The 24,048-nt window shown below is 46.4% G+C and overlaps 1 protein-coding gene across 1 annotated transcript; it reads left to right on the plus strand.

The window, feature by feature from the left end:
• Positions 1–546: 546 nt before the first annotated feature.
• Positions 547–22,417, plus strand: HAO1 (hydroxyacid oxidase 1). Its single transcript, XM_071582163.1, has 8 exons — positions 547–713; positions 5,746–5,897; positions 13,343–13,598; positions 16,232–16,407; positions 17,008–17,099; positions 19,578–19,736; positions 19,986–20,055; positions 20,397–22,417. Exons 1-8 carry the CDS (start codon positions 577–579, stop codon positions 20,462–20,464), a joined length of 1,110 nt encoding a protein of 369 aa, XP_071438264.1. The 5' UTR covers positions 547–576; the 3' UTR covers positions 20,465–22,417.
• Positions 22,418–24,048: the final 1,631 nt, after the last annotated feature.

Below are 24,048 nucleotides of genomic sequence, written 5' to 3' on the forward strand. Positions count from 1 at the left end.
AAGTGCCTGGGGGTGCCATGGTGTGGGTATTGATGTTAATTTGTAGGGTACAGCTGCAGAAACTGAACTGTACACACACCTGACACACTTGTGAGTTTTCCCGGTCACACAAGTTACTGTAAACCTGTTGCAAATGATGTCTGTTTTTTTAAAGTTTAACTCAGGGCTCAACCAAGAAATGTTAATCAAATTTAGAAACCATGTAAATCAACATTTTGCCTTTTGGGTGTAAACAAATTCCCTCTGGTCTGTCTCCTGTGTATTTTGGCAGATAGAGGCATCCACAGGGGACTGTACACTCCTATTGCTGCAGGTTTAACTATATAGTTCTTTTCTTGCTTATTTTTTTCCTTTTTACCATTTTTAGCCTGTTATGTTCCAGGTTGGCCTTGACCACTAAAAGTAAAACATGGTGCTGAAGTCCAGGCTGACACAAGAAGTTGCTGTATTTATCTTTTTTTGGGATGTAGGTAAGTTGAATCCTGATGAGGCCCCATGTTAATGATTTACAGCCAGAAACACAGAGCTTAAAAGAGAGGGAAGCAGGAATCAAGTCACCCTGTGATCCCTGCAGACATGTCTGGCAAACCAGTGTGCATTGCTGACTTTGAGGAGTATGCCAGGACGTTCCTGCCCAAATCCGTGTACGATTATTACCGATCCGGAGCAGATGACCAGGAGACACTTGCAGAGAACGTGGCAGCCTTTTCCAGGTGGGAGAGTGATGGAAGGCTGGGGTGGGAGGCAGGGGGTGTAAGTTCTGCCTTATGAGTGGTTGTGGTGCAATTTTAGATTTTTTTTTTCCACGGGAACAAAACTCAGTTTTTCTGCAACTTCTTTTTTAGCGAGGAGAGTCTCAAGGAACTGACTTGCAGAACAATTGTCTCCCCTTTCACTCCTCCACCTAAGGATTTCTGTCAAAAAGCACCCCCTAAAATCCATTAGCATCTTTTTAGCTTTACCCACATTTTGCTTCTTTTGTTAGCAGAAATCCTCTAAATCCTTCAGCTCCAATATTTAATCAGCCAATGAACTGTAATTGCTACGTTTGAGGCTGTAGTACCAGCAAGGGGGTTCTTATGGTGGGGCTGAACTTTATGGATCCTGAGTCAGTTTTGCCTTGTGCTTGTTCCTCCTAAACTCAACTGGTTTGCAGATCACACAGCTCAGGGCCCAACAGAGAGGAGGTGCCTTTCCCAGCCCTGGGCTCTGTCCTGGGGGGGGCGGTGGGCAAGCTGTGCTTGGGGGTTTCCAGCAGCAGGCCAGGAATGGATTTCACCAGGAAATATTGTAAGTGATGGAGAACTATTTGATGTAGACTGAAGCCCTGAACTGCCATCAGACCCTGGGCTCGGGTCCCCCTTTGTCTCACAAGTACAAGGGCAACAGAGTCAGTCAGCACTGGCTGTCAGATGCAGGGAGGTGACACAACTCGTGTCCCAGGTTTCCCCAGGCAGAGCAGAGGGAAGGAGACACTGGAGGCTGCTCCCTCAGCCCAGCTGAGCCCAGCCCAGCTGCTGCACCAGATGCTGACATCTCCTGCCTTGGGGTGCTGTGTTGGTGCACACATTTAACCCCCTGTGCTCTTCTTTGCTGCTCTCTAAAGGCTTTGTCTTTAATCCTCCTGATTCTAACAAACCAAAACACCATTTTCCCCGATTTATCTTTGGTCTTTCTCCTTCCCCACTTTGCTTTTTGGCTTAGAGCATCAGTTCTACTTCCTGCGCTAGTTGCTTTTCCATAGGCTGTGAGCAACTCAGCTGGGAATTCCATACAAGCTGAAGGTTGTAGGAAATGCAGTGATAATTCACTTGACAGGATATCAAAGGTCAGATTGCAGAAGTGGGCTCAGAACCTTAATTTTCAGGACACAAATAGAAAAGCTGTCTAATGTCAAGAAAACCCACCTCTACTGTGACTCCAGACCTCCTCACTCTGTCAGAGCGACTACCTCAGACTGGAAACCCCCTGCTCAAACAGGAGCCAGAGGATTGCCCTGAGCAGCAAACAGGAGCAGGAGGGGATGGAGTAGTGCTCACCTCATCTTTATTTTATCTTTTCCTAATGCTTCCAGATGCTATGATGTTACTTGCCCTCATGAAACTGAAATGAGACAGTAAGGAAAGGACACTTGGAGGAAACACTCAGAGGCATAAACTGCAGGAGCAGTGAACATTTTACTTGTAACTGCAAGAGCTAATCATGGTTAAGCTGGACCCAAACCTGCCAGAGACAGGGTAACAAAGAGCTGGGTATGTCCCTGTGCTGTGCTGGTGTAGGCAGAGCTGGATGGCAGTGGTGAGGTCAGGGATCTGAAGCTGTTTCCCACTGCAGGGATGTATTCCTTGGAGAAAAATCCTCCTCACATTGGGCTGGTTGCCTGGAGGGTTCAGCCTCACCTTATCTCTCCTGCACCTTCCATCATATTTCCAGTTCTAGCTGTTGAAAACTGGAATTTTCAGGAAGCCTGGAATTGAAGGAGATGTTTATTAGCAGAGCCTTGACTGGCCTGAGAAAGAAGTATTTGGTGTGACTGTTTTTCCTGCCTATTCCTGAATGCAGCTTGTGGGTAAATATAAAGTAAGATGGACTTTACACCCCCAAGTTACAAAGACCACAAGGTCAGATCATTTTGTGAAAGGTATGAGTGTGTTCAGCTTCATTTCCCATTGATTTCTCCTGTCAAAGCTTAGTTGGAGGGTTCAGCCTGATTCAAAATGTCTGCAGTTTATTTCATATTTATAGATACATAATATCACCACAGAATGGTTGTATTTCTGGAGGAATAAATGAAAGAGTGTGGATGGAAAGAGCTGGGAGGGAAGATTATTTTTTCTCCAAGAAAAGCAGCTCTTGGTTAGCCTGGCACATCACCAGCCCCTGCCCTTGCTGATGGAAATGGAGCTGTTGGGGAGATTAAGGCAACAAACTGGGTTGGGATGAGGACTTTTCCTGAGCAGTAAGTCCTTTCCCAAGCACTCTGCTTGCCCTGCAGCACGAGGGGTTTATTTGGGATGAGCTTTGAAGGGCAACAAGAAGAGCCGCATGAAAATGTTTGGAAGTGTCAGTGCTTTTCACAGCTGAAAGCCCAGAGTGCTTCCCTCTTACCCCTCTGCAAGATATTTTAAAATTGGGGATTTTTTGAGCATGGAGAAGAAAGGCAAAACCCCAAAACATGAATTCCCTCTCCTCTTTAATCCTTCCTTCAAAGCAGCTTTTAGCTGAAGTTGCCTAAACCAGCAGTGTTGCCTTCCCCACTGTGGCAGCTCCCACTTCCAGCTGGGAAGAAGGATGTACTCACTCTCAGTTGCTGATTGCAGCACAGGTGTATGGACTTGGCTGGAAAAAGATGTGGGTGATGAGGAGATGAATTAAAAAGAAAATCCAGGTTTTTTACAAAATACCCAGGAAATATTTTCACTGCAAGACCTGTAGGAAGCAGGTGGTGTGTGGTAGCCAAATGAATATGTGCTCTGGTGACTGGGAAATAAATACTCCCTGTGGGTTTCCCTGGCTGCTCTTGAGGGCCTTTCCCTATGGCCTGTCCAGAAAATGCCTGGTTTCATGTCCGCAAACTCACAGCTGGAAACACCCCTGTTTCCAAAGGAAGATCAGACTTGATCACAAGAGGAGGATACTCAGGTATGATCCCTTTTGGTACTTTTGTGGGACCCAGTGAATAGTCAGGAGCACTGACTGGGTGTTGATGGGGAGGATGTGACCTGATAAGGTATCACTTAGAACATGCTTAGAACAGCATTGTTTTTAATGCACACACTGCTGGGAGGATTGTTGCTCCTTCTGTTTCTTTTCCCAGCTGAGCGCACCTACAAGAACGTTGTGCCTCAGGACTGATGCTCACAGTTGGGCTTTGAGATGGCAGTGCTTGTACCAGGTAACAAGGTGACAGGGCTGGGAGAGCAGACACCAGGAGGCTGGGAAGAGAGGGAGATGCTCCTCATCCTCTATGCTTTTGACTGTCTAAATGAGCAAGGTGTGAAAGGACTGTTTACTTTGTTTGCTCAGAAAGGATGCCTGAGAGCTGAGTGGGAGCCTTTGGATTAGCCAGAAAGAGAGAGGAAAAAATGTGTCCTGTGTCCCACCCTCAGCTCATCCTCCCCTGAAAAATAACAACGCAGTACAATGGCATGAAAGCAAGTCTGATGAGACACACTTGCTGTGTGTGCCTTGGCACTGCACACACAGCTGACTGCCTGTAGCCACACAGCTCCTTCCGAGACCAGAGCTGTCCTTGTGCTCCCTGGGGAATGCTTCCTGGAGAGCTAGCACGGCCCATGCTCTAGGCCTTCTCAGTGGTGGGGCTCATCCTGGCCCTGTCCCAGGCTGCTCAGGGAAATGTCTCGATCTTTCTATAAAACAGAGATTTTTGTCTTGCCCCTTTTCCCTCACTTGTCACTGTAACATGCAGGCTCGAGCTCACCCCTGCCCTCTGTTGGAGGGTCGCAGTGGGGCTGGTTCTATCTCCATGCTGATAACTATGGTATTATCAGAGCAGTTAGTCAGGTCCAGCAGTTCTAGGGCTTAAGCTTTTAATTCTTTCCTGTAATTAAAATTCAATAGCCATCGGGGCCCTCTCAGAGGGAGGGAGGCTCAGTGAGAGGCTTGCAGAGAGACAGCCCCGGGTACTGCACCCCCTCTTGTGGCTCGTAGTGACGGTGGCAGTGCTGTGACATCCCCTGGAGGGGGAAACAGTCTCGTTTCACGGGTATCTGCAGGAATACAAATGTCTGCATAAGGGTTGGGATGTTGTGGTGGTGTCAGTGGTAATTTCAGGTTAAGCGTGGTTTAGTTTGCTCTGGTTTGGAGTCACCTTCCATTTCTATCCAGGCTGACAATCCCAGCAGAGAATAAAGCCCAGCTCTGGGCTGATGTGGTTTCTGGTGGACACACTGAAGGCAAAGCAAGGTCAGGACAGGTTGGACAGATGCTGAGCCGTGTCATTCAAGGACTGGACTGTGCTTGGCTCTATTGGGGAGCGCTTGTGTGACTGTCTGTTCCTGCACCCCATTACAGCAGCTGGGTTTGGGCTTTCCCTGGAATCCTGGACCCCTGTGCTCTGGTGGGCAGTCCCAGGGCTGCAGGTAAGGCCCAGGGGCCACCGTGGCTGGTGCCTGTGGGGACGGGACTCCCTCAGCCTGGTCTGGGGATCTCCACACCCCTGAGCTGGGGAAGGCCAGCACAGCCATCCTGCCCTCCTGCTTCCCATGGGGAAACTCCTCTCTGTGCAGTCTCACTGCAGGGCCCTGTTGCACAGGGAGAGGGAGCTCTGGGCATGCTGGCCAGGCTTGTGTTATCCAACAATCCCATCTTTTGGCTCCCTAGTCCCTAGAAGGAATAACTGATGACTCATAACTGATGACTTTTCCTGTTCTTACACACCCTCTGTCATACAGCTCTCCCCAAGGCTTTTGAAGTGGGGCTGAGACTCACCATGAACCTTATTATTTTGCACCTCCCATTTTTCCTTTCAAACAGTATCAGCCAATAATGCTCAAGGGTTCTTTGACTCTTTCACCCTCCCTGAACTTCAGTCTTTCCTTGCCTGCTCCTCCAGGCTTTGTGCCCTGCAGGGGTGCTGCTGCAGCTCTGGGTCACACGGTGGGGTTCTGCTCCAGCACCAACACAGCTCTCACCATGTGACAGTGGGAAACCTGCTCTTGCCCACCAGGAACTGCAACCCCCCTGCTACTGCAGGCCCCTCTTCACTCTGTGTCTTCGTGCCAGGTGGCAGCTGTACCCACGGGTGCTCAGGGACGTGTCGGTGCTGGACCTGTCCACCTCGGTGCTGGGGCACAGGGTGTCCATGCCCGTGTGCGTGGCAGCGACCGCGATGCAGCGCATGGCCCACGCCGACGGGGAGACAGCCACGGCCAGAGGTGAGCCCTGCACAGAGACAAGGGGAGGGTGCAGGGGGACAGGGCACTGCCTGCCTGCTGGGGGCACATCCCAGCTTGGCCAGAGGTGAGCCCTGCACAGAGCCAAGGGGAGGGTGCAGGGGGACAGGGCACTGCCTGCCTGCTGGGGGCACATCCCAACTCAGCCAGAGGTGAGCCACGCACAGAGCCAAGGGGAGGGTACAGAGGGACAGGGCACTACCTGCCTGCTGGGGGGCACATCCCAGCTCGGTTTCATGCTTCAGGGTGGCCTAGATCAGTTCCTTGCTTCAGGATGGGTTGGAGTTGCTGCTCACAGTGATCAGGTTGATTTTTGGGGTTGTTTTTTGCTGTTTGCCTGGTTTGAGTGCAGGTTTTCTCGCTATGAAGCAGGAGTTTGAAAGAGGGGAATCATTTGCCACATGTAACATTGAAAACTAAGTCTATCTACCTACAAATATAGTGACAGCAACATTCTTCCTCTTAGAGAATTGCTTCTAGAAATTCAGAAGCCTTGCTTGCCTGGGAAAAATCCTTGCTTTGAAGGGAGCTCTTTGAGAGCAGTAAGGTAAGGGTCCCTGTGGGGTAGGAGCTGCACAGAGATGCTGTCAGCACAGAGGCTGCAGCCTGAAAGGCTGTGAGAAATGGGACATGAAAAAGAACTCAGATGGCAAACTGTTTCCTACTGCTTTCCCCCAAGCTGCACAGTGACACAAAATCTGAGGAAGAGGTCTGGGCTGTGCATTGCAGTGCCCCATCACTGAATGGAAAAGGGTAAAAAACCTAAATAGGTGATATTTAAGACCCTGTGTACGATTGAGTTGTTCATCTAACAGTGTTCCCATGACCAATGCAGCAAGTCCCAGTGTGAAGGGAGCCCAGTGACCATCCCTGCAGTGGGAGGTGGCCTCGATTCTCATTAGGAAGCTGCACTATTGTGATGGGTTACAGCACAACTCCAGCCACCTCTGTAAAAACAGATTGCTCCGATTTTATGGTATGTTGAGGGCCACTCTTTCCCCTTCCCAAGAGGTTTATCAGAAGCCGGTGTTTCTATGCCTGTTGCATGTGCCAGCGCATTCCACACGATGGCGCTCCAACACCCGGAATAGTTTTGGGAAGGGCCTTGGTGCTGTCCTGCCCTCTGGCAGCTCTTGTGGATTAACTCTGCGCCAGGTTATGCCGGGAGGAAACTCTGAAGCATTAAACTGTTAAGTGCAAACATATTACTGCAATGGTGAGAGCAGGATTTGAAACACACAGAACTCAGGATGTTTCTGAGCACAAATTCCCACTGATGCTGCAGCCTGGCCACACTGGAGGGCATGAATCAATAATGACATGTGAAGGCAAGTGGTACAATAAGGCTGAGTACCAGGGCTGAGCTATGGCTGTGGTAATAACTTAATTCTGGAATTTCCTGATTTTTGTGTACTTACATTTTCAAACTTTAACACATGATTATTGCTCTTAATGTCCTTGGGTTTCTGCGCTGGGAGAGCTCAGTGTACTGGCACCGGTTGGAATGTGTGGTCCAGTAAACATATCCATTGGAGCTGGTGAATTTTCCATTGCTTTCAAAGGAGAGTGTAATGAAAATCACATCCTCTGTATTGCTCTGTATTGTATTTTTGGGGAGAAAAAGCATGGCTTTGGTTTTGTGCTGAGAGGTGGAGCAGGACATTCAGTGCCAAGCTCTTGGTTTGACCTTACCAGATGACAGGAATTAGCTGTAAAGTGCACCTTTGGCTTAAAGGTTCCCTTAAATTCGGGACATTGGGGATGAGAGGCTTTGCCACATCCAACTGCTCTTAAACTCTGTGCTACCTCTGGAATATGAGTGAGCAGATTTGTTGGGTGCTTTAATTTGCTTTTTCTTCACCTGTACCAATTTGCATAAGCCAAGCAAGTCTGATCCCCAATCCTGTGGCTTTGGCACTTGCCAAGCCTGGCTTTTGGCTCAGGTGTGCAGGAAGCTGTGTGTGAGGTGGTGCCTCTGCTGGGGGGTGATCCTTGGAAAGCACAGTGGGGTGTGATTTGGTCCTCCCCAGGCAGTGCCCTTTGGGTTGTGCTGAGGGCAAGGCAGCAGCCAGAGGAGCAGCAGCCAGGGGAGCCCCCTCCTGTGCCATGAGCCACGTCTGTCTGTCTGGGCCTGGACCTCGGGAAATCATCCTGGGTTGGCCCTGCCCTGCAGGGTGTGGCGGTGCAGGGAGCAAGGACAGCTCCTTCCCCTCCCTTCTTGGATTTTGAGAGCAATGCCCAGTCCTGCCAAGGAGTTCCCTGAACAGCAGCACCTGAGCTGCTCTGTGCTGCAATGTAAATGTCCTCTCTGGGGACAAGGGTGTGTCATGGTGTCCCTTGAACCCCTGCCCTCACAGCCCTTTGCTCTGGGGCTTTTGGGGGCTGCTGCTCCTTGAGGAATGCTCTGCTGCAGGGACCAAGCTGCACCTTCCCAGAGAAGGGCAGGGTCTGTCAGCTGGCCTTGAACACCCCTTCAGTGACAGCTCTGCTTCACTAGCACAGCATCTTTCCTGGGAAAGACTTCTGTAACTTTCAAAGTTGCTGGTGACACGACACAATGGAAGTTATTCCTAAGGTTAACTACCCTACTCTGAGCAGCATAAACTGCACTCATGGTCAAAACTTGTAGTGCCTCAAATACAGGTGTTGAATTTACTTACAAGTCTGTTAGCTATACTTTAAAAAAAAAAAAGCCCATGCAGGCTGTAAAACATTTCTCCTCAGTTTTCTTTGACATGTCTAAATGCCAGGAGTCCTTCCTTACAGAGAAAGCTCTCTTGTCCTTGAAACAATTTCACACACCTTGGCAGCTGTCCCAGTTTTTCCAGGTCTTCCTTCAAGTATATTCCCTGGCATTTCAGTTGTAGTTCAATGGTGTATGTGGCAATTTTCCAAAGAATGAATTTTCTGTTCAGTAGAAACTGAAAAATTGGGAGGAAAATTGTTTTGGATTAACTGAAATGTTTCATTTGATCCAAAACACAATGTTTTATTTCGTTTTCCTACTGGCTCATGCTTTTAGCCATAGCTCTGTTTTGAAACAAAAGTGTTAGCTCAGGAGAAAACGTTTCCATTTTGAAAAGATCAACATATGACATTTTGACTTAGGTGATTTTTTTCTCATCCTTCCCACTCCAAATTCAACCTCTTTAACTAAAAATATTTGCCAAATTTGATGAATAATCTTAGCCACCATTAAAGTGCAAAAGGTTATTCTCTAAACACTTTTCAACAGAACCCTTCTGATTTTAAGGGATTTTTCTTGTCCATCAGAGGATTCACACATGCCAAGACATCCATTTGCCATCCTGACTCCGTGCTGCAAACCAATGTGATCCCTGTGTCAGCAGGACCCACCTCAAGTGCCCTGACACAAAATCTTGTGCCCCATCCAGCTGCTTAGCAAGAAGCAGCATTTTTTTTGCAGCCTTAATTGATTATCCACAGATTTGTAGCATTATTTTACTAAGATTACTGTTTATATTCCTCCTTGTTTCATAATGCTCTGCCTGAGTCCCTCATATTCCGGTTTCCACCCGAAAGCAGCACTGCAGTACAGGCTGAGAACCCAAGTGGTTTTTTGGGCCAGGGCTTTTGAAACCTTTGAGCTGCTCAGAGCTGGAGTCTCTCTGCCCTCTGTGCCTGCCCTGCAGCCCCTCTTGGAGCCGCTGCTGATGCAAAAGGGTTTCACCACCACCTGCGACATGACGGCACCGTTTGCTTTGCCAAATGGAGAACAGGAATATTGACTGAAAAGCTTTTCTCCCCCTGCTGTAGTTGAGTTTTTGCAGCTCTGGCACTTCCACCAGAGAGGGAGCAACACTTTTGTTCCTTTGGCTCCTCACAGGCTGCTACTGTGCTCCTTGTTCACTCCAATGCTGCTGCACATCGGAGTTCATGTTCCTTGTGCTGGGAAGGAGGGAGATTTGGTGATCCATTACTCTTTGTGCTCAGACAGAGTGAACAGCAGGACTTTCTACCCATCTTTCCCATTACCTATGCAGTGATCAAAGAGCAAATGTTAACATTGAGGTATGGCCACTCAAGAGGGCAATATTCCCATGGGACAACATGGCCTGGGCTGACCTGGCCTGGATTTCCCTGGGAGACTCAGTGCATGACAGCCCTGCCAGGCCAGCCAGATCCATCTGGGCCACGTGTTCCCTCCCCTCCAGCCTTCCTGCACAGCTGACAAAACATGCTGTGTCACCAACATGACGGTGGGCACAACTGGCACACAGGGCTTTTGTCAGGGTGGGCAGGGGAGGGCCAGGCAGGGCATCTCTCAGCCAAGAGTGGTTTGTCAGGACAGTCACCTTGAGGGCTTTAAACAGCTCTGTTTCTCAGCAAATGCAGGTCCAAGAATGCTGCTGCTTCTCCTGAGAAATGCCACCGTGCCAAAAGGACAGTGTGTTGATACTAAGGAAAGTCCTCTGGCCCTTACCCTGGGGACAGTGGAGTCACTGGTGGATTCAGGGGAAATGACTGCAGTGGGCAGTTTGGCTGCTGAGCTTTGGAGATGCCCCTAAATGGGAAATGATGGGAATTTGCCCAGGTAGAGAAAAATAGCAAGTTCCTGATGCCATACAAGGTAACCCTGACAAAATACTCCAGCTTGAACTGGGCTCCTCTCCAGTGTCCTCCCCTGGGGTTTGTTGCCTCTGAGCTGCCCACAGGGACAAATTCCATACCCTTCCCAAACCATGTAATGAAGTGATGTCCCACCAGATGGGGGAAGGAGACTCTGAGGTTTCAGGATGAAAAAAAGGCTATAAAAGGTCACTGCTCTGTTCTCCAGTGGAACTCCCCAGAGGGTCCTGTCTCAGGGTCAGCCTTGATTTATTACTGTGTAAAATACTTCAGCTGAGCTCCCCAAGAACGAGGAAAGTCCCACTTTATTGAGGGTGATGTTCCCTGGTGAGAAGGTATGTCCTTGCTTGTGGCTCTGAGCACAGGCAGGTCACAGTGTGGCTGAGAAACCTGAGCCTGCTGAAGGCAGCTGTGAGGCAAAGGCTGTGAAAATCCCTTTCCAAGGCACCCCACCGTGACCTGATGGCTGGGACATCTCTGCTGCGGAGAGGTTGTGAGAGCTGAGGTTGTGAGAGCTGTGAATCTTCACTCTGGGGAAGAGAAGGCTCCAGGGAAACCTTAGAGCCCCTTCCAGTGCCTGAAGGGCCTGCAAGAGAGCTGGAGAGGGACTTTTTACACAGACAGGGGAGAACGGCTTCCCACTGCCAGGGGGCAGGTTTGGATCAGGTATGAGGAAAACACTCTTTACCATGCTGTGACTCCATGAACTTGCCCAGCCTCCTGTGTGTGGCTCATTCCACGCTCCCTGCACTCTCGTGGACCCCACCAGGAGCCTGCAGTGTGGACAAGGACAACGTGTGCTTTGGGCAACGCTCAGGATTAAAAGAAGACCTGGGAAAAAAAAAATAAGCAAACTAAAAGCAGTATGAAATGGCATGAGGAAAGGGTGGTTTACAAAAAATCTGGTGTTTGAACTCTGGCAAGTCTTACATGTTGCAGCAAGAGCATCCTGTGGGAATATGGCTCTAGTAGTACTGATTTGGAATAACAAATAGAGGTATTTGCAGCACCCCAAAACTGAGATGTGAAATAGGGTTGTTGGAGGAAATGAATTGCTTCTGTTTTCTTCAACTGCAGCTAAATGTGTGAGAAGTGGGAGTGTATTTTTAGCAAAACCTAATTCAAGGTAGAAAAAACCAAACCCAAACTGGCAATGATTTAGGTCTCTGTATCTCATGGTTTTTCAAGTCTAGAAAATTGTCAAAATAAGCTTTAAAGTGATCAAGGTAAAGCACAGGCTGACCAAAAACAGAACTTGGAATTTCTAAAACTTTGAAAAATTTTGTGTGTGAACTTTGAATTTGTCTGAGCAGGTCTAAAATATGCCTGTTAGGGGTTCACCAGAGAGTTGTGAACTTTGCAGGAGAGATGAGGGGAATTTTGTGTGTCCTTGCGTGAAAATGCCATAACCCCATTTGGGATGGTTGAACTCTGACTGAACCAAACTGCTTAAATCTGATCCTAAACCAGAGGAAGGCATTATTTTCTCTATTGCTCCATACACAGCGAAGTCAAAAGGATATGGTGCTATATCATGTTTTAAATCTTCTCTTCACCAAAAATATTTAATTTTTGCTTTTGCAACTACTCTCATGTGCGTTGGGCTGTAGAGATGGACTGGAGAATGAAAGGAAGGATGGAAATAACTGGATACCTAAAGGCAGATGGAACCATAACATTTACATTTCTCCCTTATCTGATCTGAGGGTTTTGCAATTGCTGGGTTATCACCCTTCATTCATGCATGTGCTGTGGTTGGACAGAGCAGGAGGAACGTGGATCCCTTGTTTCTTAGTGTTGCTTAATGGGCTTGATTTGGGAAATCAACTTAATATGGAATTTGTGGTGACTTGCCCCCCCACCCCCCCAACCCCCCGCTGATTTTAAGAAGACTTTGGGCATTTGCTATCCATGGTTCTTTAGAAAAAAACTCATTTCTTGGTCCTTCATCATAAGAGGGAACTATTTTCAGGAATTTTAAGGAGAGGAATGAAATGGTTGCAAAGGAGAGTTTTGGGTCGTTGCTACTGCATTTCCAGTGAGGGAAAGCGGCCTGGGAGGGAGTAGCCAATTTGTTTGAATAAGCTGTTCATAAGTTTCCACTCCAAGAGACTTGTAATCCTTATTTAATCAAATGTTGTCATAAAGACCACTTTTTAATTCCTCGATGGGCTGGAGATGACGTCTTGAAACAGAGGTCCATTTACATTAAAAATATGCATTCTGCGGTAGACCAAGAAAAATAAGGCTTTATATAAGATTTTTGAGTTTCACGGTGTGTTTTCCTTTATTTTATATTAAGTGACAGATTACTCCAAAAAGAATAAGTGCTAGATTCATAAAATTATATCTGGATGAGGTTAGCTGGTGCAGCCTGGGTTGGAAATCACCCCTGGGGAGGGCGATTTTTGGGAAGCAACATGGCAGTGTTCAAAAAGATGGAAACCTACCTTGTATTATTTTATTTTTAAAGATCAATTAAAATTTTGTTTGTATATCCCTCCTTAAATTTACATGCCAGAATTTCTGACCAGTGATGCCTACATCCTAGGGGCTTAGTAAAAGGATTGCCATAGGATAATTACTGATATGGGTTAAGCTTAGTTTGATTATGGTATCTTTTAATTCCAGTGTTGGAGCAGGGGTCATCCCAAACAGTGTGCAGGGAGCAGCCACCAGAACTCTGTTTATAACCCCCCAGAACAAGGCAGAGTGCTCACAGCAGCCCGTCTCTTGGTGCAACATTCCCTGGAAGCCGGAAAGCGCACCAAGCCAAGCGCTGCTGTCCGGGAGGGCTCAGCTTCGGGTAACGCCAGCTGTGACTTGTGTGCCCGCAGCCTGCCAGGCCGTGGGGACGGGGATGATGCTGAGCTCCTGGGCCACCTCGTCGCTGGAGGAGGTGGCTGCGGCGGCGCCCGGGGGGCTGCGCTGGCTGCAGCTCTACGTGTACAAGGACCGTGCGGTGACGGAGGGGCTGGTGCGGCGCGCCGAGCGGGCCGGGTACCGCGGCATCTTCCTCACCGCCGACACGCCCTACCTGGGCCGCCGCATCGCCGACGTGCGCAACAGGTTCCGGCTGCCTCCCCACCTCAGGTACACCCACGGCGGCCGCTGGGCAGGGCCGGGGCGGTGCCAAGGGCGCCACCACCTCGTCCCGTAAGGAATTTGTGGCTGGTGCCACGCGCTGCACTGGGTGATCATCCTGCCTGTACCTTGGGTTGTGCTTCGGTCACAGATCAGCTTTCTGGGCTGTTTGCAGACTGAAAAGGACGCTGTGCCAGGCAGGGGGATCACCTATGAGATGGGGGGGTTCTTTATGTCAATATATTTTTTTCATATCTTCAAACCTCAGCTGGGCACAGCCCTGTGCAACCTCCACTGACTCTGAGCTGGGATCCAGCACCAGAGTTGGTTATGCTCCAAATGGAATCTGCACTCAGTGGAACAAAGGACCCTTCCAACAGTTATTATGGTCCCTTCTGAGTTATCCTGACCTGCTCTCAGTCTAGGGCCATGTTGCTACTGGTGCCAGAGCCCCTGTAACTCTCCTTCTTCTCAAATACAGGAACACCTGGGTATCAGTCTGAGTTTTCCATGAGGGCAAATTCTATCCCTGTGTGTGTTCTGGGACATTTTCTGTATCTCAGAAGAGTTGGTGGCCTTGTGATTGACCGAGCACTAATTCTAGTTCCTCCCCACTGCAGGGCCTCTGAAGCATCCAATTTTAACAGCTAAACCAGAATTTTCACCTTCTTACAATAGTGTTGGTGAGGGCACTGATTTCCCTGGCCTTTTGCAAATATTAATTGGTAGGCTGTAGAAACCACCCTGATAAACATGTGCTGAAGTGTTGGCACAGTTTTAGCAGCCAAGGACTGGCTGGAAAAGTATTTGGTGGATGGCATATCCAGGACTTGGAGACAAAAATCTTGCAAGGATCTTGCATGTAGGTTTTGGTAATGACAGCAGTTTGCCACAGTGTATGTAAGATTATTCAGAGTATGCAAGTGAACACAAAAATGGAGAGGAAAATGTTATTAAAGCATAGCTGAAATTACTTAGAAGCAGATGAACTTGGATTTCCGGGTGAAAGCAAGTTTTGAATATTACCAATGAAACTGAATTGTTCTTGCCATGTCACAAAAGACTGCTGTGTTATACAATGTCTATACCTTCTGTAACATGTTCCTGATAAGAATCACATCCTGAAGTCTCTCCCATTTTCCATAATATTCAAATGGAAGATAAGCCATGGGACTCTGCAAGGAATCTGTGTCTCATACTGTAATCCTGCTGTAGGTCTGTGCTTGACACATCATCATTCACACACACTGACATTTTACCTAGAAAAATTTTAAATAATTATTAAAATAGCTTATTTTTTAAGAGCAATATAATTTTAAGGCCTGGGGTTAAAGAGTTTGAGTGTGAACCCAAAAAACATTCGAGGAAGGCAGTAGAGCGCTTCTGAAACCCTCTGACCCCACCTGACCAAACCCTAACGAGGTTAGGGGAGAACTGAATGAAATCATGTGCAACTGGAGCAATCCTGAAAGGTCCCAGTTAATCCCTGCAGATTTCAGAGAGATGCTGGGCAGTGTTTTGTTGCAGGGTGGGCAGTGAAACCCTCCTAGCACAGGGCTCTGCTCATTTACCCGATAACTTTTTCTTGGCTTCAGGTTTTCAACAAAGTTTCAAAGCAACAACAAGGTGCCATTGTGCTCTGAAATGTATGTAAGGCAACATTCATTCAAGTGTTGATCTGCTTTTCCCAGGCCAAGAAAAACAACAGTTATTTATACAATCTTATCCAGGGTTCTGTTTTCCTCTGGGTACCCCACCCTCCCCAAACCAACAGGGGAAAAGCTGGGTCTTGCTGAGAGCCTGCTCCTTTCTCATTTGCTTCTGGGCTTGGAGCTGAACAGAAAAGCCATGTGAAATGTTGCTTGTTGCAGGCATGAAATCAGCACTGGAACCAGCCAGTTTCTGTGCAAAAAGCCTCATGCACTTCCCAAAATGTGTAATAGGAGTATTAAACAGCCCCATGAGGAATGAGACAGGGCTTCTGAAGGGCAAAGCAATCAGCCTGGTATGGGACATGGGTGTCCCACAACCTCTGAGACTGATTTGGTGCTAAACCCCCCAAATAACAGCTAATGTTTTCATACGAACTTCCTTTCCCCCCTATGTTTTACCAGGACATGTACAAGAGGCACAAGGTGAACTGGCTGCATGTTGGCCTTGGGCAGATAAAACTTCTGAATCCTTTGTAAGGCTTCCTGCAGATCCACCTAATTCATGGAGCTTAGCAAAACTTTCCTTCCTCCTCCTTCCTTCCCACTTACCTGATCCCCTATTCCTCTAGTACCTGAATTCCCTGGATTTGAAAAACAAGCAAACCCAAGCCCTATTTCTTTTCGTAGAACTGGGACTTGCCATGGGCTAGAGAAACTTGCCCCTGTGTTATCACAGAAACATAGAAAGGCTGGGGTTGGAGAGGACTTTAAAGATCAAATGCTTATCTTGATTATCAAATACTTTGCCACCCAAAGGTTTTGGCTCATAAGGACTGGGATCTGACATTCTGGGACTGGCTTTTTTTACTCCTGCCCTGTAGTACAGCAAAGCTTTATCACAGATATACCAAACACTGGCATTTGGGGCTGACTTGTGGCGACAACGAACCTGTCTCAGACTGTTTTTTCTGTGTCTTTTTGTCATTTTAGATTAAAAAACTTCTCCAGCAGCGCCCTGGCGTTCTCCCCAGGGAAGGACTTCGGCGAGGACAGCGGGCTGGCCGTGTACGTGGCCGAGGCCATCGATGCCAGTGTCAGCTGGGACGACATCAGGTGGCTCCGGGCGCTCACCTCGCTGCCCATTGTCCTCAAGGGCATCCTCAGGGGTCTGTAGCTCTGCTGCTTCCAGGGGAGTGCAGAGGGAAAACTTCCTCATACACCATTAGGAACCCAGTAATGAAGGCACTTGTGGAAGCAGCTGCTTAAACTTATATCCGAAATCAAATGCAGCCAGGAAGGTTGAACTTGCTCTGCTTAATTGTGCCTGCAAACTCTGACTGAGTTCATGCAACATCAAGGAAAGCTGCATTTGAACATCAGAAGAGCACTGAGCAGTGCAGTGGTTTCATTAAGGATGGACTATTACTGTAATCATGCCAGTAATTTTGGCCTGGACAAAATCATTCAGCAAAATAATTTCTTAGTGGTGAGCTCTAGAAAGTAGTAGAGAAAATAAAGATTAGCAACCAAAGTGGCTGCTGATCCAAAGGGATTACATGTTCTGCTCTAACATTTCAAACTACTTTCTGGTCTTAATACTTAAAGATCAAACTTTTTTATGTGTTGAGGGGTGAGGCTTTGGAAGGCTGAAGCCCTAAGGTGGCTTTGCATTACCTGGCAGTGTTTTTTAGTGATTCCCTCCCTCACTGTGGTGTGTACAAGCTCACAGATATGGAAGGGAATGTCTTGTCTGGTTCTTTTCCCAGCTGATGATGCAAAGGAAGCTGTAAAGATTGGGGTAAATGGTATCCTGGTGTCAAATCATGGAGCTCGACAGCTTGATGGGGTCCCTGCAACTGTAAGTACTGGTGCCACTATGCATCACTAGCCCCTATTTTTCTCTGCCTTTGGCTTCTTCTTTGCTCTCTCTGAAAGCATGGAGACAGTAGGAAAAACCTGGAATATGTGTTATCTGCCTGAACCCATGAGTTATTCAATAACCCCTCTCCACTCCTGTGTGTGTCACACCAAACTCTGAGTTAGACACAGCCTTCCCTCGGGCAGACCCAATTGGAAAATCTTTCAGAATTTTTTTCCAGTCCCTTCTTTCATTTCTCCTTTCTCATTCTTGTTTTGAAAAACCCTCATTGCCATTTGCAGCACACTGAAGGTTGTATTAGAGTTGTTTTTTCCTTTTTATATTCTTTAGGGGCTTCTGAAAAATTACAGTTACGGAACAGCTCAAGGCAGAATGAAACTCTGGGTTTTTCTCTTTTCAAGTATTTTCACCTTTGGAAAAGGGGCAGAGTGAGTGGTTAAATTACAGTTTTTTCCTTTTCCGTTTTCCTTGTCGTGCTACCCTGTGCCTTTTCCAAAGGTGAAAGGGACTTGAGAATTCGTTTGTTGGCAAAACAGAAAAAAGTAAAGGAAAATGAAAAAGTATGTGCTCAGGCTGAAGGAAAGACCCCAAAATTCCAGTCATCACTCATCTTGCTTCATTTGGTGTGAGAAAGCTGCACAAATAAAAAGAGAATGAAAGGGAGGAGAATCAAAGCCCAGTTGTGCCTCTTTCAGTATTTCCAATGTGTTCTTGATGAAAACCCTCCTGTTTTCCTTGAGGATTCCCCTAAGGGAGAGGGGAACAGATCATCTTGTCACCTTCTGAGAATGAATTCCCAGTTTCCCTGGGAGTATCTGAAAACCTTGGGCAAGCCTGTGTGCGAGGCAATTCCACAGGAACAATGTCTGAGGATGTTAAAAACATCATTCTGAGAAACAAGAAAGCTCCAGAAATATGAATTAGTTCTTGACAACTGCAGTAGAACAAATTTGCAAAGGCGTCCTGGGTTATTCCTTTGCAACACCAAAGCACGGAGGAGACCCACTAGGGCTGATGTGTTCCCTGGGCTTAGGGTACAAAGAACTCACTTCACAATGCAGTTTTTATAATACAAATATCTGTATCAGATCATTGCTAAATGTTTCTGATTTAGAAACATAATAATTTGCTTCCATTTCATGGGCTTTCAGATCATGAGCTGAACCCAAGCTGGTCAATATTTCTAGTGTCTAGTTACCCACTGAGGAAATCTGTTTTAATTATGGTTTGCATCATGCTTTAGTTATTAGAGCACTTTAATGCTGGTACAGTCTGTCAGGATGTAGAAAGTGGTCTCTGTATATGAAAATAGATCCAAAATATGTTTGGCAAGAGAGCAAAACCAAAGGGAGGGGGAAAATCACAGCAAGTGCCAAACTTCAAGAAAATTTTGGTCCAAATCTAAAAACAAACTGCACTTTCAAGTTCTTTTTTTTCCCCCTCATCTCATAGTCATTTTTATCCATTAGAAAGGAAATGAATTACATCCGTATTTGAAAGACATGAATCTGTGTGTCTTTTGTCTTACTACCACACACTGTTTCCAGCCCTTAATACTCCGTTTCCAGTGTTGTGTCCTTCCTGATTTTCATGAATAGGAACTATTTAGGTGGCCTGGTAGGAGTAGCTGCCCTGTAATTCCTGCTCCAGGCTTGAACTCAGGAGGCTCATCCCTTTACTGGGACCTCGTGCATGGCAAGAGGAATTTCTTAATCCCTTGGTTACTTGGGAAGAGTGAAAATACATTTCCCCTTTACTTGTGTCACTGGTGTGGGGGATAAGGAGAACTTGGTGAAAGCAACATCCCACCTTGCCCAGAACTTAGAGGAAAGCCAATTTTTTCTTACATGAAGTTTTTCTCTGCAGTTACTCCTGTAACAAGATGCATTTCAAAAAGGAAAAATACATTCCTTAAGATTTTCAGCCGACTCTGAGTTCCTCCAGGCACATCTTTTTGTTTCTCCTTGTCTATAGGCACAATGTCTGCCTCTGGGATCCTGAGTGCTGGCTGGCCCTCAGGATAAATGAGTAATAAATTTAAACAGGAAAGCAAGGATGATTATTTAAAAAGTGACAGTGATTCAGCTTCATCCCCAAACTAGTGAAGACTGGAGTTTTGGGAGGTAATACCATGTGGAAAGGCCTCCTCTGTGCTGGCTGTTTTTAATATTCTGCATAAGAATCAGATACTGGCTTGTGTCACAAACATGTCATGGGATCAGAAGGCCATTTGTGTGACCCTGCTGGTTGTCTTTGTGATTCTCCCCATAAGTTTGACCTTTGTATACACCTGCTAACCTGAAATATAAATACAAGGCCATGTTATTTGGGTACAGGTGGGTATGCAGTTGCTCACTGAGCTGCTTCAAGGCTTGGATCCTGTGCATAAGAACTCATTCAAAACACAAAGAGGGTTTCAGAAGCAGCTGAGCTGTATTTCTGGTGTCCCTCTTTCAGATTGATGCCTTGCCTGACATCGTAGAGGCCGTGGAGGGGAAGGTGGAGGTGTTCCTGGATGGTGGTGTGAGGAAAGGCACAGATGTCCTCAAAGCTCTGGCTCTGGGTGCCAGAGCTGTGTTCATTGGAAGGCCCCTCCTCTGGGGCCTGGCTTATCAAGTAAGTTAGAACAAGCTCATATGCATGACTTTACATACCTGGACTCACTGTTTCAGCTCTTTGTGTGCATATACACATATCTGTGCCCCGGCAGTGTGTGTGTGATGGTTCTGAGCAGGTCTCTGTGTATCCATCTCATTTAAAATTGGCTATGACAAATACTTAGGATTTACATAAAACTTTTTTTGGCACATGTGTATATAATATGTCTCTACTTACACACATCCACGTTGTCTCTTGTCCTCCCAGGGTGAAGAAGGAGCCAAAGAAGTTCTCCAGATGCTGAAGGAGGAGTTTCGCCTGGCAATGGCACTGACAGGTGAGGCATCAACATTTCCTCTCCATAACCACGTTTTCTCTTGGCCCTGGGCAGATGCTACAGCAGGGAATATTGTCAAGATAAATAGGTTAGTCTATGGAGAAATGACTTATCTCTGTCTTACTCATGGGGAACTGAGTAGATTATGTAAAAAACAATAAATATTTGGGTTGGTTCACAAAGAGAGCAATAAATCTACAGACAAGTAGTGGCAAATCCTTGGTCACTAAGGGGTGGATTTCATCTGCCAGAATGTAGATTTTTATGAGACAGAAAAAGTAAAGACTTAGAGTGAGACAGAAAAAATCAGGGCTTTTAACGGAGTGTAACTTCTCCTCCAGGATGCCGGAGAGTAGAAGAAGTTGACAGGACACTGATACGAAGACATCGAGGATTGTCCAGGATTTAGGTCTGAAGACTTTGCCTCATGTGTTGCCTGTTGTGCTTCCAGAGAAAACCCACCTCTGTTCACTCTGTGGGCCTCATCCTGCCATCCTGACTGAGAAGGGACAGCCTGTGGGGCATCACTGTTAAAGAAAGGACTCAAAGCAAATTTTACAGGAGTTTCCAAATCTTTCAGGCTCTTAAGGAAAGCTGGGAGGTGTGATTAGAGATGGGACTTTATACAAGACCAGCCTAGAAACTTCAAGGTGTTTTGCAACAATTACTAATATTAATTTACATGTCTGGGAGTGACTTAGCTGTTAAAATGAAACTGTAAACAGGAATATTATGATAGCAAATGGAAATGCTGAAATTTAAAATGGGAAAGATACTTCTTGCTCACTGTTTAGAGAAACTGGACTGTAGATTGTAGAGATTAAATCTTGCTTTCCTATGAACAATGTCATTTCCCCAGTGACTCCGTGTTAGGACTGCATAAGCATCTGGGCTTCAGCACATGGGCTGTAGGAGCTCAGAGGACTCTAAAGAATCAGAGAACAAAGCAAAATCAGGGAAATTCTGTTGTTTAAATGGCACAAACCCCTTTGCAATCAGACAACTGTTACGTATGAGCACTGGATATAGGTCAGATCCTTGGGTGATACAAATCCCTGTGGCCTGAACTGCCATTGCACCCAGATGGGGCTCAGAGGCACATCTGTTTCACCTGGATTCATTTGCTAACACTACCAAGTGAAGGCTGATGCTACTTGGGAGAGTTTGTAGGATTTGCAGCCCAGTACAAAAGAGAAACTGGAATAATTGAGGCATTAACCCACGACTTGGGAAGATCCTTGTGGCTTCAATCAGCTTCCATGAACACCCTTCAGACAGATAAATCTTGGTCTTATTCCCTCTGCCTGTGATGAGGCTGCAGAGACACACAGGACCTGCACCTTTGTTCTCTGAACAATCCAAACACCCCGTGAATTTAGGAGAAATTTTACAACTGTAAAGGACAAAGGAGGCAAGACTCCACTATTCTCACCTTGGGTAAAACTAAGGGTGGCTCTTCACCCATCTCACCTGTTCCAGGTGTAACAGAGTTACTGGGAGCAGGGAGAGGCCACTGCACAAAGGCTTTGAGTATCTAGCTGTGGAAATTTCATGTTCATTTTTAAGGAAGATTAAAAAAGCAGGAAAAAAGCCTTGATTTCATGGTTTCACTGACATCAGGGGCTCCACCATTTGTTCCCCATCAGCCTCAGAAAGACTTGACCATTCTGACTCTCCTGCTTTGCTGTTTGAAATATCCCTTACTGAGCTTTGGAGGCAGCTTTGTAATGAAATGATGGAATATTATAATGTGAGCTAAAGCTGGGGCTGGAACTCAAAATGGGGAGAAAACCCAAAAGGCCACATGCCTGCCTTTCAGTTGTAAAATCTGTACTCTTATTTACTGCAGAACATGGTGTGTTGTGTGAGGGTTGCGTAGCAACAAACTAAAGTTTATCAGTGCAAAGAAATATGAATGTTCCTCAGAGCACAGAGCAGCACAATTTCTGCTGCTCTCTGCACTTACCGTATCTGTTGCAATGTGGACTGTGTCAGATGTCAATTACAGACTAACTTGGGCAAGACTGTTTATTTGAGATAATATAAATGTTACTTAAAAGACAGGGGCATAATAACTTATGTTTACATGTTTGAGATCTATTTCTAAAGTTTAAAAGATGCAGTTTCCTGTCTTTGCCCCAACCAGATTCAAGGAAAGTTCTGAAACTTCAGTAGAAATTCTGATGGTGAGGAAACTGGTTTTGCTACTTGTGCGTAATTAACTATTTCTAATTCCTTGGGGATAATGGGTTTATATTTTTTTTTCCTGCTTGTTATCTGAGAATTGTCTGACCACCTTCCAGTTCAACCCCAGTAAGGCTAGACATGCATTAAAAAACAACATTAGAGCCAAATAATGAAAGACTGTGAGACAGTGTTAACAAAAATGAAATTAATTTGCCTGGTAGAATTCTGTTTTTAAATTATTTTACAGGGAAGAGAATTTCCCTTGATTTGGGCACAACCAAACAATACTGCTTCTAGAAATTATTTTAAAAAAAGGTAAGAATTCTGTTTGGTTTTAGGTTAGAAAGCAGAAAAACTGAGTGCCCTTGACCATTTTAAAAACTGAACAAATGTACCTCACGGTTGCTTCATCTGGAGAATACAAGAAGAAAACAGAGCACACAGAGCAGGTGGTGGTGGGTCTTTCTACAGTAATATAACAGAAGAAAATACTAAGTCTTTTTGAGATGTGTTAAGTAGAAGATTATTTGCCTTTTAATGTCAAGTGAACTCAACAAACTCAGGAACAACTAGTCACAGTCCTCAAGACAAAGCATAGCAGCAGGGGGGAACTGAAGGAGTATTTTTGATTTATGATGCTTTAGTACACCTGCACATCCCTATGTCAAATAGCAAACAATGGTTTTAATTGTGAAATGATTTCCTGGCTTTACCTTGGCTCCATATACAGCCATAGATACCAAGAAAAAATATCCACATAGAAAAAAAAATCTTCCAAGGGGGGAAGAGTGATATTTTTATGCCCAGAGCGACAGTACTGAACTGGTGTGCTGGGTGCTGAGAAAAACAACTGACTGAGGAGGCTGGTGGCTGCTCAGTAACTGGATGGGGTTCTCTAATCACCTCTTGAGATGGACCGGGAACATTCCCTGAAAAAGGAGATTGCAGCTCTTAATGAGAGAATATTTACCAGATGTGTTGTGGAAGGAGAAGAGACCAAAAATAAAATAAAACCTGAGGCTATGAAAGAGGAGGAGGATCCTGTACTTTTTAGGAGAAAGTGGTACCTCCCTAGAGACTAAGATGCCATGCAGCTCTTGCATACTCTTGTTGCATACTCTTGTTTCATACTCACTCTGTGGTGTGGATTTCTCTGCTGCTGTCAGATCAGAAGTTTCCCTTTTTGGAAGCATCCCCATAAAGTTGTCTCCTTGGCCCCAGAGAGCCCACAGAGGATTCAACCCAGTGAAGAGTGTGTGGAACAGTGTGGCATTCTCCACAGGACGTGCAGAAACCACTCAGGAGATCTGGAGAGGCTTCAGCCCTGGTTTGAGGCCTTGACAATTGGACTCAAGGCATTTCTAGGAAGAAGCTGTAAAGAAATCAGCCTGTTTCAAAGTGATGAGGTCAGTGAAGGAGCCTGTGACACTTTTTTGAGCATCTGACAGATCACATCAAGGCTGGATGTGTAGCGAGCAGGGCCCTCCTAAGAAAAACCAATGTGCTTTAGCAAAAGCTCACTTTGAGCTGCAACACCTGGGTAGATTGTGCCTGGAGAGCAGGTCTGGCTGCACTGGGAATGTGTTTGCCATGAGGGGCTGGCAGTTTAACTGAGCAGAGGAGAGCACAGAGGTGCAGGACTGCAGGCACATGGAGCAGAGGAGAGCACAGAGGTGCAGGACTGCAGGCACACTGAGCAGAGGAGAGCGCAGAGGTGCAGGACTGCAGGCACACTGAGCAGAGGAGAGCGCAGAGGTGCAGGACTGCAGGCACACTGAGCAGAGGAGAGCACAGAGGTGCAGGACT

This window comes from Pithys albifrons, chromosome 2, assembly GCF_047495875.1.
Source record: "Pithys albifrons albifrons isolate INPA30051 chromosome 2, PitAlb_v1, whole genome shotgun sequence".
Lineage (NCBI taxonomy): Eukaryota > Metazoa > Chordata > Aves > Passeriformes > Thamnophilidae > Pithys > Pithys albifrons.